The sequence below is a fragment of the Anser anser genome (assembly GCF_964211835.1).
Source record: "Anser anser genome assembly, chromosome: 14".
NCBI lineage: Eukaryota > Metazoa > Chordata > Aves > Anseriformes > Anatidae > Anser > Anser anser.
The window spans coordinates 5,379,564-5,398,918 of record NC_139735.1 but is presented as its reverse complement, the minus strand read 5'-3'; the positions used below and the strand labels follow the sequence as shown (position 1 = coordinate 5,398,918).

At 41.0% G+C, this 19,355-nt stretch overlaps 1 protein-coding gene across 8 annotated transcripts in view; it reads left to right on the top strand.

Annotated features, from left to right (window-relative positions):
- Nucleotides 1-19,355, top strand: part of ADAMTS2 (ADAM metallopeptidase with thrombospondin type 1 motif 2) — a 245,481-nt gene that overhangs the window by 214,371 nt on the left and 11,755 nt on the right. For all 8 annotated transcript variants that reach the window (XM_083798406.1, XM_083798405.1, XM_083798411.1 and 5 more), the window contains 8 exons: nt 5,387-5,532; nt 7,079-7,254; nt 11,304-11,437; nt 12,261-12,384; nt 13,030-13,110; nt 14,533-14,696; nt 15,872-16,031; nt 16,716-16,848. In XM_083798406.1, coding sequence (XP_083654532.1) covers nt 5,387-5,532; nt 7,079-7,254; nt 11,304-11,437; nt 12,261-12,384; nt 13,030-13,110; nt 14,533-14,696; nt 15,872-16,031; nt 16,716-16,848 — 1,118 coding nt within the window. The remainder of the gene's footprint in view (nt 1-5,386; nt 5,533-7,078; nt 7,255-11,303; nt 11,438-12,260; nt 12,385-13,029; nt 13,111-14,532; nt 14,697-15,871; nt 16,032-16,715; nt 16,849-19,355) is intronic.

Here is a 19,355-nt window from a genome sequence, read left to right as displayed (position 1 = left end):
TTAGATAAGGCTCAATAGGCTGAGTGATTATGCAAGCGTTACAACTGACTTCGTGTTTCTGGGCTCAGCGTTTGACCGGTGTATTTATTAGGGGTTGCTGGTGTTTTCATACAAGCACATCAGATCAGTCCTTTTCCACCTTTTCATTTCCTTTTCATCCCTGCCTTTGATTTGGCCGTTCTCTCTTCGCTGTCTTCACCAACTGGGTTAATACCAGAGACTTTTAACTGAAAGAACTGTAAAGTGTGTACATTGCCTGAAGTTGGGACTTAATGTGGCAATTTCCACTAAGATACGTCTCACGTGATATCTCAGCATGAGGAAGAGGAAAATAACTTCAAACTCTATCCGCTGTTTTTTTTTTTTTTATTATTGGAATAATGCCAGAAAAGAAAGGAACAGAAACATAAGCAATTAAAGATGTTGATTCAAAAAGATCCATTTGTTTCCCACTTCAGAGACGTGCAGTTTTCATGATTTCATACCACTAATTCCCAGCGCCTATTTTAAGCTCAGACCAATCAAAACAGTGCTGATGTGTCAAAGAAACATCCTGGCTTTGCAGCAGCTGAGGGGGCCAAATGCCAGAAATGAAAGCGGTGGTCGGGAGACTACAAGGGCATATGGTGCGGAGATATTTTCCCCCAAGCCTGGTGTTCAGATAACTGATAACTGGTCTCTTCACTTGGCCAAACTTAGCAGATGCTATTGAGGAGGACCCAGTCCAGCTGCCTCCTTCCTCACTGAAGATCAAGGGGCAAAGGCACCTACTGCAGTCTCGAGATTTGTAGCTCATTTTCAGCAACCACACCGATAAGTGCCATGTCTCTGCATGCCCAGCCTGTGTCTTGGACCAAGGCACTGCAACTGAGAAATGGAAGGGATATCAGGCTTTGTAGTGCTGTATGTGTCTGTGCATCTGTGCGTGTATGCATACATACAGATGTGTATGTAAGAAAATGTATGTAAATATTTGTAAGCTCTCCTGTGCATGTGTTGATTTGAAATAAGTTGCTAAAAGAATGAGGCTCTGCCATTTGAAAAATCTTTTTAATGCCTCCTTGTGCAAATGGAGACAGTGAACAACCAGATACATTATGTTAATTGGCAAATAGTATTTTGCTGGGTTTAGTGACAGAAAAATAAAATATTTCCTCAGGGCTTCCCAGCTAGTGAAGAAAACTACTATTTTTATAGAATCTCAAAGGAAATAAAATATTTTATGTTGCTCCCAACCCAATTTTTAAAACTAGATTGAGTTTTCAATAGCAAGAGGAAAGTCTGTATTGATTTTCTGAAGCTTCAATGAGGCAGCAACTTGCACTTACTTCTGTGTCTGAATGGTCACATTAGCTTCTACAAAATATCTCCAGTGTGTAAAGTTAAGCACACGGAGAGCCAGAGTCTTCATGTGAAGTCAAAGATGCACCATAAATCGCCATTGTAAAATCGCAGACGAGATAATTATGCAAAGCTTAACTGCACAACATTCTGCAGATTAAAAAAAAACAAAACAAATACATATGCTTTCAGCTAATGATTTATTTACTCGTATACAATTCTGTCAGCTCCAGTGTTAGGCTCAGGCTTTGGAAGTCAGGCAACCTTCAGAAATATATTACCATTTTTTGTTCCTCTTTTTTTAAGCTATTACTCTTCTGGGGAGACATTTGTATCAGCTGAAGTAGCTAACTGCTTTCCACAAGACAGAAGTAAAAAAAGGAAGTCATTCATGCAAGGAGAGTGCATGCTAGAGTCCATCTGCTCGCTATAGTGACAAACACAAAGGTTTGCACTGCCTGACACTCCTTTATTTCTTTTCATGGAGAGACGTAAGAACCCGCTACCTTCCCGTGCCAACCGAGCTGATGTTGCTCTTGAATTTGGCATGCACGCCAAGGATCCAAGACAAACCTAGCAGGTACTCTCTGCACTCACCCCATGTTGCTGAGATTAGCTGAGTAGAACTTGGAAGTATTTTTGGCCTGTCAGGAAAGGAAGAGAATGATTAAATATTGACATAAAAAGATATTATTGAGAAGAAAAATGGAGGTAGAAAAAAGGGTTTCTGAAAACACTAATGTGTACTCAAAGCAATCCAGATAATTTCCCACTGAGAAAGCTGACCTCAGCTCCTCTCGGAGACAGGAGACAGATGGGTAAGTGTATGCTGTGTTAGTCACCACAGAAACAGTAAGAATATTTGATTCTCCACTAAAGAAACTTTTACTGGCTCAGGGTACGTTGCAGTGTTACAGCTTTCAGTTTATCCTTTGCAACTAATTATTCTCAAACAGATGGAGCGGAGAGGACCAGCCTGCGTGTGATGGGAAATACAAATAAATAAATAGCCCTCTCCTGAAACGATCTCAGCAGAGCAGGGATAGCTGACAGCCCCCAGCCACAGTGAGGACACGGGGCTGCCTGGCAGATAGCTGGGCTAGGAGGCAGACAGAAGGGTTGCCGGTTGTAGCCTGTACAAAATAAGTAGAGATACCAAAGGAAAATCTGCAAGTCTTTTCTTGAAAAATTAACTTGCAGATGTGTTAAGCCCACAGGAACACACAGGCTCTTTTTCTGGCCCCCACAGCAGTTGTTTCAAAGAACTGCTGAAAACAGCAGTGGAATGTTTTACTGAAAGAGATTTAAGCTTCCTCTCCTGGAAATTGCACTTGCTTTGGATTGTCCTGCATGCCAGAAAAACAGGCGAGACTACAAGAAGTCATCTTCTCTTCCACTAAGAAAACAATTTGCATTTGCCCATTTTTTTTCACATTGTAAAAAAAAAAAAAGCTTTAATATGCTTCACTGTTTAAATGAAACCCCTGTATATGAAGGGAATGGTGGTTGAAACTGGCTCATTTCCAGCTCATTATGTAGTTAATGGAGTAGCAATAGGAAGGGGCAGCTGTAGCTTCCTTTATTGCACTGGAGATTGCTCCATCTTTTTTTTTTTTTTTTTTTTTGAGTTTTATCTCCTCATGCTTTTTCTTGCATAGGTCTGCAAAGTTTAAGAGTCTGTTGTGAATCATTTTATATTATGTAGGCTCCTTTCTTATAATCCACAAGCAAAAAGGCAGAGCTGGTGATGACTCATTGTGCAGAAATGCGTGTCTCCTCGTAGCTCTGCCTCAGCTTCCCGACAATCGGCGTAGGACCAGCTTCTCCAGTAAAACTCCGTGCTGCTCTTTTCTTTGCACAGCAAAGTCAATAACACTTTTCCATGTTTGCCTTCCAGTTCAGGAACGAGTCACAGTGTCAAAAGGGTGGTTTATTAGAGTCTGGTGCAAACCCATATCCCCTGTTCCTGGCTAAAACAGGGAAAGAGATTGGAAAACACAACATCACATCTCTCCTTCTCCTCTCCTCTGCCGAGGAGATCCAAGTGCTGGATCCTGGAGCATCACACAGTGAGCACACACTACGTGGCTCTTGAAACAGATTCAGTGATTCCTGGGGAACTTACACCTGAAGGATGCAGCACCCTGATAAAAAGATGTTTAAACAAGCAGGACTCAGGAGCCATCACATCTCATCTTCCCAGCACAGCTGAAATGTGTGCTGCCAGGCTGCTGTATTGCCAGCTTCCCTCTGCATCCCTCCGAATGGTCCCATTTCCACACAGGGCCAGACGACTCAAAGTGTGTACAAACAAACCTGTGTAGAGCCATAAGTAAAGAGTCCCTGAAGGGTACAGTGCTGAACTTCAAAACTCAAAAAAAGCAAAGGACGTTAACATTTTGCATTTCTTTCATGCTTTGCTGAATTATCTCTTGTTCTGTCAAACAGCTAAGAAGAATCTGCCCATTACATCTCCGGAGCAGGATTGTTATAATTGGCTTTGTGGTAACTTGTCTACTTCATAGGTTTTGACTTTGAATATTTGAAGTCGTGAGAAATAACAAATAGTTGAAACCAAATTTCTACTCTGTTTTCCACTCCTTGTCCCACCAAATCAGTAACAAAATAAATTACATGAATAAAGAGCGAGTCATTGAGCAGATTAGCAAATCAGTAAGCTGTGTCTTGTCACCATTTTACTAATGACTCTCTTTTTAAATTCAGCATTATTAATGATTATCCATCCCTTTTAAATTTGTCTTCCAGATCACTAATCGCTCTATGCTTAAGAACCCTCTCCTGTTATATATCTTCTGATTTTGTTTTTGCTGGCAGCATGCATTTAACCATATGCTCAGCTTGTGCTGCCTGCCAAATTCCTGAATTCCAGGGCTTGTTAAGCTGTGTAAAATGTTGTTGTTGACTTGAATGTTAAGGAAAGTAAGTGACTGATTGCACTTGTTGTTGTAGCCATCTGTGTGCGTGAGCCAGAGCCCTTATCCCGACAGTAACCGTTAACGCAGACAGACTGCGACAGTCTCATGCAAAGTCGTTTGTTGTGCTGGAAATATTTTCTAGCACCCGCACTTCATCAGTAGACTTTTATGTAAGCAGAAATAATACCAGAAAGGGCCAGAAGCTGCGATCTTTGAGAAGAATTCATCCTGACTCGAGCTAAGAAAAACTTCCTTGATTAGGGACTGGAGAAATTGGTCGAAAGGCAGTGGCGGGTTTCTTTAATGAGAGGAGGCAGTAAAGAGGATATCGGTATTGAAGCTACAAAGGCTTTTAAAGAAATGTGTAAACACCTTATGGGTTGGGGGAATTTAGCAAATTTCATGTTTTAGCCTCTGTAGAATAACTGTATTAAAAATCAGGTAAGAGAAAAGAGAAAGCCTCATAGGTTGGGAGCAAATGCTCTGAAATGGGACTGTCCAGGGCTGTTTTCTGACGAAGGCTTCCTGGTATTTTGGTCAGTTTTACCGGGATCTCCAGGGAGACTGCAAGAGCTCTTTATTTAATATTATTAATGTCTAAAATGTGAGTTGGCCTTAATTTCATGCCACTCTACCGACCACATTTATTGCAGGCACAGGTATGCAGAGTTTTAGGAGCTACTGGGAAAGACAGTGCTGCAGAATGAGCTCTTGCCATCGCTGCGTGCAATAGCAGCGGTAGAATTTTACCTTTAGCCTCCAAGATTTGGGACTCTGCCATCGCTGTTAAATGAATCCCTATCAGTTATGTTGAAATCACTGCTGCAGACACGTGATGAAGGCATGTAATGCTGAGAGCACTTCAATAAACTTGCTAGGCTTTACTTCTGCTAGCATATACGGGCATACTTAACATGTGTAAGTTTGTAAAATTTGAGGGAATTTGGGATCATGAGCACAATATGGCAATGGGTTTCATTGCTTCCTCCTGGAGAGGTGAAAAAAATCCATTATTTTTGCCTAAAATGAAGTTTGTTGTACCACAGCTTCTCCTATGATATGCTTTAATCACCTAATCATTCCATCCCCTGTCCAATTTTCTCTTTTAGCATTGCTTTAAAGGTCACTGCATCTGGCTGACACCAGACATCTTGAAACAGGATGGACACTGGGGGGCATGGAGTAAGTTTGGCTCTTGTTCTCGCACCTGTGGCACAGGGGTGAAGTACAGGACACGGCAATGTGACAATCCGCAGTAAGTTCACCTACACCCACATGTTTTTCTAACGTGGAATGAATGAATGGTGAGAATCCTTGCTGAAGTGCTAGTACAACAAAACAGTAAAGCATGTTGAGTAGTACTTGTTAGAATTTCTACTTTTGGCCCTTAGCAAGTCATGAATCATCTTTATTTCTCAGTTTATCCATCTACTAAGCTGGTTATACCATTACAAGGATCTTGAAAGTGCTATTACATTATTGCATAAAGCATAAGTAAAACTTCAGAGCCCTATATATGTCTTATTCTAACATGTCAGTATGAAATAATGGCAATGATTTGCTGGATTTTTTTTTAAATTAATACAGCTTTTTGCTTTTTGTTTAATCCACCTTTCTGGATATTTCAACAAGAAAGTCTTATAAGATGGAATACGCTGACATTTTCAAAGTGCTTTCATTTCAAGTTGGAACAAAGCTCCAGAGATCAGAACCTTCCCCAAAGTTAATCTTAATAATATTGGTTTGCTTTGATAAAATACATGTGGATCATCTAGATGATGTAGAATTACTTAATTTCAGTAACGCTGGAACTATGACATATTTAATATAGATCTGTATGTACAAATGCTATTAAACATATAATTATTGCTATATCATAGAATATCAAGATCAAGGCAGCAAGAAGTGAAACAATATTCAGAATTAAATGATTTTACCGGAGAACTTTTGAACATTTTTGGACAGGATAAAGTGATTGAAATTGACTTTAGTGTTGAAAATAATCTTATTGTTGATTAAAAAACAAACAAAAAAACCCACAGCAAGTCAATTTTGACAATGAAGCTGCATTTTCTGATGGAAATGCTCTGTTAAGGAAAAATGTACCAGATCTAATTTAAGCCTTTATTACATTGGCAACATGAAAGTGACCTTTATAATTGCAGACTCAGTTTTAGTTGTAAAATCTGTCTTTGTGTAGGAAAGGCTAGTGTACTATTTAAAGTGTTTTCTGTGTTTCCTGGAAGAGGGTGCAAATCCAGATATGACTTGAGCTCTCCGTTGCTAGATAACAGAGTACCAGCGTGAGCTGCATGGCTGTCTGGTGGATACAGCACTCATCTGGGCTCTGTTTCTGGATTTGCTGCTGGCTTAGGGGTGAATGGGAATGAGTCGCTTCAGCTGCTTGTGCTTTCCTTTCCTGGGCCACACCAAGAAAAATGGGTTTTCTTGCTTATTTCAAGTGCTTGGAGGCTCTACTTGTAGAAATTGCTCTGTGAGAGCTAAAGAGCAACAGCGGGTTTTTAAATGATTGCTTCTTTTATCCCAGATGTGATGATGTATACAGAGAGAAATCTTTCCAGTGGTCTCCCAGACTGTTTCAACAGAAACAAATACCAGAGCAATCATTAAACTAGATCAAGTACTGATAAAAATAGGGGAAGGAAGTACCCAAAATATACCACTGGCTTCGTCAGTTCTTGTTGACATGACTAGGAATTAAATTGTGTCTCAGAGGATTTGATAGATGCTCCGTTCAGGCATTAATGGCAAAACTAACCATTGCTTTCCTTCCTCTGCAGTCCAGCCAACGGAGGCCGTACGTGCGTGGGGCCAAGCTATGAGTTCCAGCTCTGCAACACTCAGGATTGCCCTAAGGACTTTGAAGACTTCAGAGAGGAGCAGTGCAGGCAGTGGGATCCTTACTTTGAGTATCAGAACATGAAGCACCACTGGCTCCCCTATGAACACGTTGATGGTGAGCAGTCCCTCTTCTTGTCTTAAATGTGACTGAGTGAGGGCAGTGCCAGGCCTGGAGCTGGGTATTAATGGGGGCATTGGCATTGGCATTGCCATTGGCATGGAAAGCCAAGTTTCATAGAGTGATAGAATCATTTAGGTTGTAAAAGACCTTCAAGACCATCAAGTCCAAACATTAATTTGACCTACCAAGACCCATCACTAAACCATGTCACATGGTGCCACATCTTTGGTGCCACATCTGGGCTTCTCTTAAATAACTTCCAGGGATGAGGACTCCACCACTTCCCTGGGCAGCCCATTTCAATGCTCGACCACCCTCTCCATGAAGAAATTCTTCTGAATATCCAATCTAAACCTCCCCTTTTTTTCAAAAAGCCTTGGACCCTGTTCCCCAGTAACTGCTCTTAAACTGAGTTACCCTGAGATAAAAGGGAATAGCTGTGCTTGGAGGTGTGTGTGTCCCGCAAGGGCCTGTACTGGGAGGAGAGCTGCTGAGCATGAGCAGCAGTCATCTGGGAAAGGAAGTGAACAGGGAGTTGACAAAATTTGCCAGGGGTACAAAATTATTCAGGCTAATAAAAATACAGAGGCACACTGTGAGAACTGAGGAAGGACCTTACGATACTAAGTGACTGAATGTCGCAAATAAAGTGTGGCATTGATAAATGCCAGCAGCAGACTGGGGGAGGAAAAATGGTGAGTGTGTATATGTGCATGGATTTATACACAAGTTGGACTCTGAAGAGAAAGGTCTGGGGGTTGTGGGTAGCTTTAGCAGAACCTAAGCTCGGTGCTCAGTGACTGTTAAGAGAGGGGTAGAGAGCACTGATCTGCCTCCGTATGACTCCTTGGTGGTGCATGCCTTTTAAATACTCCGCTGATGTAGCTCAGGCTGTCCCCGTCTCACTGCTGCCCACTGCTAAAAAAACAACAGTTGAAGTAGAAGAGGCCCAAACAAAGCAAGCACAAGCTATAACTTCTGAATAGGGAAAATTTAAATAAACCAGGACTTTTAACCCTGAAAAAAAGTGATGGTTTAGATTAAGAACGTATAGTTACAGAATTGTGAGTGGCCTGAAGAAGCTGCACACAAAATAATTACACTCTGTTTCTCATAACACAAGCCTGGGAACATCAAATAAAATTATCAGGTGGCAGGTTTTAAACAAATAAGAGGAAGTACTTTTCCACACAGCATATAATTAAAGTGGAATTCATTGCCATGGGATGTTGCAGATGCCAGGAGTTTTAAAACTGATTTAGGGAAATTTCTGAGAGGTCTTTAATCCATCAAGAACTATTAAACACCAAGATCCAGCCATGACTTAGGAATCCCTGAGCTGCAGTGTACAACAACCTTGGAGAATACACTAAGGAAAGTATCAATTTTGGTTTTGTCTTAAATCTTCCTGCAAACACCGTTGGGTACTGTTGGAGGCCAGGTACTGGTTTGGATGGGAGCTCGGTGGGAACCAGCACGATCGTTCTGGTGTTCCAGTATCTTGGCAGAGATCGCCTCCTAGAACAAAAATGTTAATTTTCCTGTTAACTTTTCTGCTGTAACTGACAGCAGAAGTGCAGCTAATTGGTTTTGGGGCATGAAGACTGTTGCCACGCTGTTGCCGTATTGTGTTGAAAAACGTACTTTTAAAAACCGAAAAGGCAGATGGCAATGATTCTCCACTTGTTTGACAAGCAGTCCGGGCTGCTCGCTGTTTTTAAACCTGGTCACTTTGTGTGAACGACAGGTCTTCCAGGCCAGGCCTGGCATGGCAGGAGACGGGTGGCAGGTACCTGGGTGCCCGGGCTGTGCTCAGCCAGGAGCAGGTCTCCGGCAGGGAAAGGGTCACTGTGGGTGAATCCTTTTGCATTCCAGAGAGAGGACACTGCCAGAAGTTAACAGCAAATTGTTTGTAGTTAATTTGTCTGGCTTTTTTTCCTAAACAGTTCTCAAGGTTCCCTCATTCTTTTCATGCCATCTTGTGCAATCTGGGATTTTCAGAGCTCAGATACGGCCTCATGGCTCAGTTTCATGAAATTGCTTTGCTGGCACAGGGAGAGGGGAGGAATGCTGTGGCCCAGAGACCTTTGCTTCTGCTTAGACCTTTACTTAGCCTTTGGAGCCGTCTGCTGCAAAGACCACTGAAACTAATCAGACATCTTCTATTAAATTCAATGGCTTCTGGGTCAGAAACCAGCTCAGTGATGTCAGAGGATTGATCACTGGCCACTGCTGGTTTTCCACATAGCTGTGATATAAATTGCAGCCCCCCTTTGTGAGAATTCCATTTACCTCTGTGGCGTTATTAAAGGGAACAGCTTTTTTTTTTGTGAAGAAAGGCCAGAGGATGGTTTATGCGTGAACTTTAATATATTTAAAACTGCCTTTTGTAAAGGTAAGGCATACCAGTGACATACTTTGTGCAGATAACACAGCCACGACTCAGAAGTGACATAAATCCATGTACTTGACATGCAGCTCAGCTGGGCACTTCTGACACGTCTGTGATGGGGACAGGGAGGTACATTTCATCCGGTGCCCAGAGAAAAGCCACCGAGCCGGGGTACAGCAATGGACAGGCAGACGCTCGCTTTTGTGCTCCTGCACCTCTACTATGCCAGACACCAGTGAATAGAAAGAGAAAAGAAAGAGAACAATTCACTGCAATTACCAGGGTCCCATTTCATTGCAGTTGCAAATTTACCATCCTTAGGGAGCAATGGGAAAGTTCTTTCTAAAATAAAGCCATTGGACAGGGCCAGTGGCACCCAGTCAGACCTTCTGATGTTTTCATTTCCTTGCATGCAGTGAATGTATGGTATGTGGGGGGTGTGTGTGTGTGTGTGCACATCTATGTCTTGTGCACAGCTTAATGTTCCTATTGTATGCAGATCCATGGGTCTGTGATTATTGTGAACTTAACCTTAATACTCCTCCATTAAGATTCTGCACAAGAAAAGTAAAGTACCTGTTTTAATAGTCTAGACACTACATTTTTTGCAAGATGTATCTGCATTGTTCAGGAGCAGTAACAAAGGTCTCCGATGTACCAATACCCAGTGGCCATGAGGACATCAGCAGCAATAACAAGAACTTTATTAAAAGAGGGCAGAGGCCATGAAACTGTACAAGGGAAGAATGCAAAGGGCCTGTGAAGATTTATGTTAATTGAACTACTGTAGTTGAAGGTTCATTATTCTTCTAAATGGTGGGAAAAGTGTCCTAAGATCTGATCATGTTAAAACAGCCGAATCTTTATTTGTTCCATCTAATAGGAAGGCCATCTACTCTTCACTGCCAAAAAAAGCACAGTGAATCCTATGATAGCGCTGGGGAAAGCAAGTGAAATGGGTAAAATGAAATAAACTGATGGAAGACAATTTTATTCAGCCACTGACTAGTCATTTCAGATTTATTTGTTGTTCTTGGTTCCTTGGAATGGTTTAGGAGAAAGAGGTACACTTGTCTGGCGGCTTGTGCGTGTATTAGTGGTTAAAAATTGTGTTATTCCAAATCTCTTTGACATCTCGTCTTGCTTAATGATTTAAACCATCAGAAATACAAGTTCAACAAAGAAGGAGAATTGGCTTCTTATTTAGTGTGACCCAGCTGTCTCTGAAGACATTTTGGAATCCATATTCACTTAGCGTCAAACAACGGCTTTTAATGGCAAAACTGCTTTTGCTTTTTCAGATTTAGGTGCGCTGTAGGAGAAATTGATGCAGAAACATGCATCTCTCACAGGTAAAAACCTCTGCTAGATTGCATAATCTGGCGTGGAATTAAATGGAGGCCCCAGTGAAAGTAAATGATCTGTTATTTTCTAAGACTGTCTCCTAATAGTGACGCTTGGGTGCTTTATGGCTCATCAGTTTCCAAATGGTCACACAGCCTTCGAAAGGAGATAAGCATCGATGATTTATGGGGCACTGTGTTTTTCTGTGATGTGTGCAAGGAGTAAGAGGGAGTAATGAAAACACTGTCGTGTTCACAAAATCAGCAAATAAACTGTTGTAGCTGAACATTGCAATTCTGTTTTCCAGCTAAGGAAAGGTGCCACCTGTACTGCGAATCAAAGGAAACGGGCGATGTCGTGTATATGAAGAGGATGGTACATGATGGGACTCGCTGCTCCTACAAAGATGCTTACAGCATCTGTGTGAGGGGAGACTGCTTGGTGAGCTTTTGGTTACTTGTTTCAGAGCTTAGTATTGTGAAAACAATTTAAATGGTAGCTTGAATGTTTTCTCTCCGAGAATGAGTATTTAAGTAGGTATAATAACACTTTGGGCAATAAGGAGATTTCATTAGAATTATTGTCACAATATTATGTGTGATATTCACAGTTACCATCACACTGCATGTGACTCAATTCCAACAGCGCCTACCTACACAAGTACTATTTAATGTGGTATTTTAAGATGAACTATTACAATTAGCTTTCAACGAAAGCTTTTCCTGCTAAGGTTTAGTGGGGGTGGAATGTACAATGAAATATGAACACGCAGCAGCTTTCAAGGAAAGCGCTGGTAATATGTGACTGATGTGCATTCTCTCTGTACTTGATCAAGCTATTTTAAAAAAATCAATACCAGTTCCTCTAAATTGGGATCTGACGCAGGTCATCTGTCAACAGAATTAGAGGCTCTGACTCGGCAAAGCACTGGTGGAGGTTCTCACAGTTGCTTTGATTCCCCTGGAATTTAAGCATCTGCTTTAAGATAAGCTGAGGTTTGAGAGCTTTTCCTTAGCAGTGCTGCTTTGCTTTGGTATGAAGACCACTTTGAAGCATATTAGCAAAATCTCATCACCTAATTGACAGTTATTATAAGAACTGGAAGTACAAGTGTTAAAATCTAGTTAGTTGCTGATTTTCCAGGAAAATACTACAATTTGTACTTTGCTGAAGGAGAAGTCTTGCTTTTGGTATCTGAAGTAAAGGCTCATTTGAACTGAAACTTGGATAAGTAAAAATGACTGATTTTCTCTTTTGTGCACAGAAAGTTGGGTGTGACAGGGTCATAGGTTCCACGAAGCAGGAAGATAAGTGTGGTGTTTGTGGAGGAGATAATTCCCACTGCAAAGTGGTGAAAGGAACATTTTCAAGAGTACCAAAGAAACAAGGTCAGCGCATTCAGTGTTTTGTCTTAGGGAATTTGGGGTATTTTTGTTTGATCTCTTCTAGTATTTAAAGTCTCATGGAAAATACCAGAGCAATCACAAATAATTTACAGCATCCCTAATTCCAGTAAACTCTCTGGACTTTCAGACATGCCTAGAATTAAAAAATGAGACTTTTTTTCCAGTGATCATTTAAGTCTGCTGATATCAGGGCCTGCACATGCATAGAGAAGGAGGGCTTCGGTGTTCCTTGTTGAAGAGCTGTGGATTGATTTGTGCTGCTGATGTCACTCGGCTGCTCGGTCTGAGTCACGCAGTACTGCAGTAATATGTTGTCATCACTCACTGTCAGACACAAGCTTCCATGTTCTCTGTGGATGTGTATGGCACTTGAAGCACTTTTTATTCTGAAGCAAATTTGGTTTGTTGATGACACACAAGGCATTTTTCTTTTGACCCAAAGCCCTTTTTGCCTGTTATATTTCATCACCTGGCACAGAAATAAGGATGGGAAAGATGCTGGATTAGGTTTAGCTTCTGTAATATGCCCCGGTATTAGACAATAATGTTTGTTTAAATTCCTTAGACAGGCTCTTCCTGTTTGATGCATACTAACCAGTTACTATCTTTTTAAATATTGCAATAAAGGTCACATTAAGATGTTTGAAATTCCTGTTGGTGCAAGACATTTACTTATACAGGAAACAGACGCCACTAGTCATAATCTTGGTAAGTATGTAACAAGGAGGAAAAAAATCAGTCAGAATGTTTTTTCTGCTGTTTATTTTTGTCTCTGGAGCCTCACAATGTGTTTATGCATTTATTTACCCATTATCCTCCCACATCACATACCTCCTTCAAGTATGTTAAATTAGGAAACTTGTTTGGCAATGTGATTTCCCTGTGCTGTATTCTCTGGAGTCCTAGCAAGAACATCCCTGCATGTGTGAAAGCTGCTGGAAGAGGAGCTGAATTGCTTTATGGGTTGCAGTGCATTATCTTCATGTACGTCTCTCACAACATGCTTCCCTTCCTCAGTCATTTCCCAGCTTCATCCCAAGAGCAGTGGGTGCATTCCCTGCGTTTCGGATTCTGCCCCATTGCTAGCAGTATTGACACAAGGCAGCCCAATCAATCACACAGCTTAGGAAGTAATTGAAATCCTCTCCTAGCAGTGCCATGTAATCGATGAGAAGCAGTATCTACTAGGCTGTTATTAATTGGAAGTAGATTCACAGTGAATGGCCTACTAATTTTATCATGAGTCAGTCAAACTTCTTGCCAGTAAATGCTTCCCATCCTGCCCCATGGAGCAGGAGCCATCACTCAGGTTCAGACGAGGCTCTTCTGTCAGTGTGGGGCAAGCAGTGCATGGGGGAACAAAGAGCTGGCCAGTGCTGAGGCGGGGGGAGCCCAGTTAGCTGCTGGAGAGAGAAGAGAGTTAAAGCTTGGCAGTAAATAACAAACAGTCCCTGCTGCTTCTAATGGGGAGAGCAAATTTTCCATCTCAGGAAAAAACAGAGTCCTAATACAAAGGTGGCCGAAGTCTCTCCAGTTGAAGGATGGGACGCTCATTACAGTTGATCAAGGAGTCACGTGTTGTGTGGAAGAGCACGTTCCTGCAGAGCACCAGGAGCTTCATCTGGGCTGTATTGTTATCAGGGCTGTATCTGAGCAGAAGGAATACAATTTCCAGCCTCCCTCTCCCTTGTAGCAGGGACTGCTGTGGGTTAGCCCACTAGCCTTTCTCTCATGGAGCACTAATACAAGATGTGAAAGGGTTGAGGAGCCACGGGACCCCCAGGTGGTGGTCAGATTAGCTCAGATTTGGCCAGTGGGTTGAGAAGTCATTAGCTGGGAGCAGGCAGAGACAGGCGCGCACACTGCGGTTGTGCTGGCCTCATTTCTCTGGCAAGGCAGGCTATGAAAAACCAAAAAAAAAAGAGCGATTGATGTTTCTGGAGCTGAGCAGGAAAGCGTTGGCAGTTCAGTGAAACACCTGAAAAAGTCTTTCCAAACCTGTGAGGGAACAGAAGGAAATTGCACACTGCTGTGCCTGGCCTTTTCTGCTTCTTCCACTGGGACACGAGCACACAAAAACAGAGGTGAGAAGTGAACCTTTACTATTCACGTTTCTTATGTTGTTTCTAGCAATTAAAAATCGCGAAACGGGAAGATTCATTCTAAGTGAAGACAACTACGTGCCAGACTCTAAAGTATTTATTGACATGGGTGTGGAGTGGGAATATCGGAATGACGATGATAGAGAAACCGTGCAGACCATGGGGCCTCTGCGTAATGGAATAGTTATTCTGGTAAGTCAAATGAAAACCATCTTCCATGGAACACAGTGTCAGGATTACAGAGTCATAATGTGCTATAATATATTTTAGATTCCTCTTGTGATTTACAAGAAGACATCTGTTTCGATTGTAAGACAATAGAAGATGTATTTCAATTCCTTTCTCCTAGTTCACTGCTCTGTACACGAATTGTTATAACCCAGGATTACGTGTTGAGCAACCATTTCTCTTGATTATTTCCTGTGAGTAGCCAAGAAAATGGTCACTGAATGAAGACTCTTCAGCCCACTTACCATATCTGTTATGTGATCATTAGTTTAAAAAAAATCAAAGTGGTTCATATCAGATAGATCTAAGGACTCCTCCTGTCCATGTTTTGAAAATGTATCATGCAAAGCCCAGTGCAGGATTCTTGGGCTTCGAGGCTCAGTTTGCTAGAGCATAACCAGTTCTGTACTTTGAAACCCTTGTAACTATATTATTTTTTCATTGCAAAATAGCAAATGATAGACTACAATAAGTAGGAGTAGGTTGATTCAGAATCCCTCTGAAAGCAGCTATAATGTGTTGGTCTGCACCAGCTGAACATCAAAGGAAGAATAAATGTTATGTTTTCAAAGGACCAATATTTTACACTTTATTCACATTGAGTTATGCTTTATTGCATTTGTCTTGGTGCAGTGTGATAGCAAAAACTCTTTCTAAATAGTTTATGCTTCTATCAGGATAAAGTAACAAGCCTCACAGAATTCCCAAGATTATCATAGGAATATTTGCATTTTATCAGAAATTTAGGCATTTTTCTTCACCTCTTTCAGTTATTGGTGTATTTGAATTTGCCTTTTCTCTTAGTGGAACTATCCATTATCATTTTAGTAGAACATTTCCTTCCTTTATGATGGGATATGGAAAAAATTTAGTATTGTGAAGTCAGTCCAATGCTGGCAAGAAACATCAGTCTAAATCAACAACAGTCTTTAATACGCAGTTTAGAAACTCTGTGTCACAAGGAGAGAGATACTTTTTCATCAGGAAAAAAAAATGTGTTGAGTGCAGCTAAAAGGTTTAAATCCCTCTGGGGTTGTTTTTGTATCTGAACCGTGATGATTGCTATTTCATGTCATCTCGCATAGCTTCTGATACCAGTCTTTAAATCTTTTTTTCTCTACATCTGTTTTGTTTACTAGGTGATTCCTCATGGTAGTGCCAAGATATCTCTGACTTACAAGTACATGATCCATGAAGATTCTTTGAATGTAGATAACAATAATGTTTTGGAAGAGGATTCGGTATCGTATGAATGGGCTCTGAAGAAATGGTCGCAATGTTCAAGACCTTGTGGGGGAGGTAAAAACAAAAAAAAAACAAACAACAAAGCAGAAAACTGAAAGAAGGAACACCATGTATGGAATTCATTGCTACAAGATGTTAGTGAGAGCAGGAGTATAGGAGGGATTCATTTAAGTTACAAAAAAAGATAAATAAATAACAAATGGTGTTAAAAATCTGAGTAAAATGGCTCTTGGGGCAGATCTGGGATGACTCATTTCCGACTTGTGTTTATTAAACTGAAAAATGGTACAAGTGTGCAAGATTGGGTGAGAGTCTCTGAGACACGAGGGTGCCAAACATCGTGGTGCAGCGGGGACAGGCCTTTAATAAATCTGCATTCTGTGATGTGGACGTTGCAATGTGACAATTCCTCCTTTGGGAGTCAGAGGTAGGCCCTGATCGGTGTCCACCAGCGACGGCAGGTTTCAGCCGCTCAGTGTGGCTGTGCAGGATTGAAACACTAGGTGGTGGTGTTTTTTGCATTATAGCCTGTAGTGAACAGCAAAGGGGATGAACAAGTCTGGGTGCTAGGTCTACAAGAATTCAAGTGTTTATTCAGTGCAATTGACGGTTCTTTTGTAGCATGTTCACCTGTAGCTCAAACTGCAGCCTCTGACAGTGTGTGTGCAGTTTTGTTTGAAACCTGAGTCCCGTGTAAGAACTGCTAGTCCTGAAATTAAGAGGAGTGTCTTTCTTCAGGCTACCAGTTCACAAAATATGGCTGCCGGAGGAAGACAGACCACAAGATGGTTCATCGGAGTTACTGCGAGTTGATCCAGAAGCCAAAACCCATTCGCAGGGTGTGCAATCTGCAGGAGTGCTCCCAGCCCATGTAAGTATTTCTTGGAGCCCACAGCACTGGTCAGTGGCGCCTGTGATAAGCATCACACACCCAACTAGCTATTATCAGCTGAAAGAAGGTAGTTTAAGCTTGATCTCTGTTTTTCCAACTTGATGTATGTCTTCAACTTAAGAGCTCTTAAGGACATCTGTACATCATTACGGAGACCCAGGGCTGTGAGGGTGTGATGCTGTATTCCGCTTGTAGAAATACCATTCCTGGGACTGCTGGCTCCTATGACTTCTAAAATAAGTTGGATTAGAAAAGACGTGCTATCTTGATCCAAACATTTGTGTTTGGGCCATCTTGAGGAAATAAAAAATAGACATAAATTTAGTTTATACCAGTTGATTTTACACAGTGTGAATTAATCACATAAGAACAAATTTACTGAGTGCTACATAAGAAAACCAATGTCATGCATGCTCTCAAACCCAAATCTTCGTGGAGTTCACAGCATATTTTTGGACATGTAAATACAGGCCTGCTTGGTTTCTCTGGCTGTCCTCATGTGGCATGGTCCACCTGGTGTACATTCATCTTTGCTGTAGATAGTCAGTTGTTATGAATATTTTTATTTACATTTTTCAGGTGCTTTTTTGACTGGCAGCAGGTTACCCTGCCACACGTAGGGCTCTTATATTACTTATTCTTTATTTTTTATTCCTTATATTGCTACTGCAACAAGGAAGGAGTATGTTGATTTCAGATTTTACCTCTGGAGACTCAGTCTGGATTCCAGGGAGCACAGCAAATAAGTAGAACATATCACACAATATTTCCTAACTTCTTTTCAAAAGAGATTTGAAAAAGAAAAATCAAGAAATGATGCCCCATAATCTCAGCATGGGTCAGGATTTAACATTTATTTATTGGAACTGAAGTAATGACCTAATGATCATATCTCAGACTCTCTGGAAAGGACTGTATTCTTCTTTCAGCCACAAATATAATTGGACCGAGGTACCACAAAGTCTCAATAGGATCCTAAATTGAACTTGGATTCCTGAATGTTTCTCTTGCCTCTGTTTCTACAGAATAGCATCGGAGCATTTCGCACTACACATAGGAGAGGCAATTATTTAAGAGATTTTATGAAGCTCTGCAACACCCAGAACCACACTGATATGCTGCTGCTTCATGGTTAATGGGAAAAAAATCAACTTTGACTCAGAAATCACCTTAGAACTCACGGCTGTGAGTTCCACAGCTTGTGTAATTTCAATAGGTTACAAAGAGAAAGTGGGATGATTGCCACTTTACTTTTTGCTTAACTTGGGAGCTTGATGCATTTCTTTGTGCTTATGATATTTCTTAACTATTTCTAAAAACAGGATTTTATGAATACTTTAGGAAAATCACTTCATACTCTGGATATTTCTTCAGTGAAGTGTTCATCTATGCCGCCTTAAAAAACACGTGATATTTTCCAGTGTCCAAACTGATTTACACGTTTTAAACTCAGACCTTCTGATTTTTGATGAAGTTTTGCCTTCCCCCAAAACCAAACATTTATGATGTTGGGATTCACTCCTGTGGGAACCCAGCTGTGGGGACGGCAGGTGCCCAGCTCATGCATGCACCAGGACCTGGAAGCTCAGCAGCACCCTGGGGTTGGCTGCTTTTGACTTTAAAAATTACAGACCATAACTTCTATGCAGTCTTGGAGGAGCCAGCTTAAAATCAAAACAAATGAAGCAAAGCAAGAGTAATGCTTATCTGAGAGATAAATGAGCAGAGGCTTTGTCTGCACTGTGGTACTTCAGCAGAGCTTTGATTGTACAAGTACTCACAGGGACCATCTGACATAATTATACTAGTGGCAATGTCATACTGTCACAGCTGGAAAGCACCTCACAGTAATACATAAACCTGTATGCAAGAAAAAGTTGGATCTAGTGTCGGCATTAGTATCATATTTTAAAATGGTGACTCAGTCCCTGGACCAAAATGTTAGTCCTTCAAAGCTGAAATTTCATATTGGGGCTATTCAAAGCACTGGCTCCTTGGGTTGTTTTTTAATGCTTCCTTACTTTTCCTTTCCAAAAATATGCAATTCCATTCTCTGTTATGAATTAAACATGATTAAATTTGTGTTTGGGAAAATGCATTTTGAATGTCTGAAAGAAAGGCAAGAATAATGGGAAGTTAAAGGTTATGTAAGTGTTCAGCAACACACATTCCTCTTAGTTCAAACCAATGGAATTAGTGTATTTTCAAGCTTAGTAAGGGAGGCCATTTATATTCGGTCTGAGATCATTTAGGCTTCCTTTACATTAAAAAAAGGCAAATTTCATTTTATACGAGTTTTTTTTGAGGTTATTAATGGCTAAATCTGCTTTAACATTCAATAAAGGTGATGGATTTCAATTAGTAAATGGATCTAATACAGTTTTCTGGTAAACAGCTTTGACTGCAGTATAAAAAAATTGTAAATCAATTCTAATTATAGTGGTCAGATCTGCTAACAGGACAGCTCAGAACCACATGGCATTGTC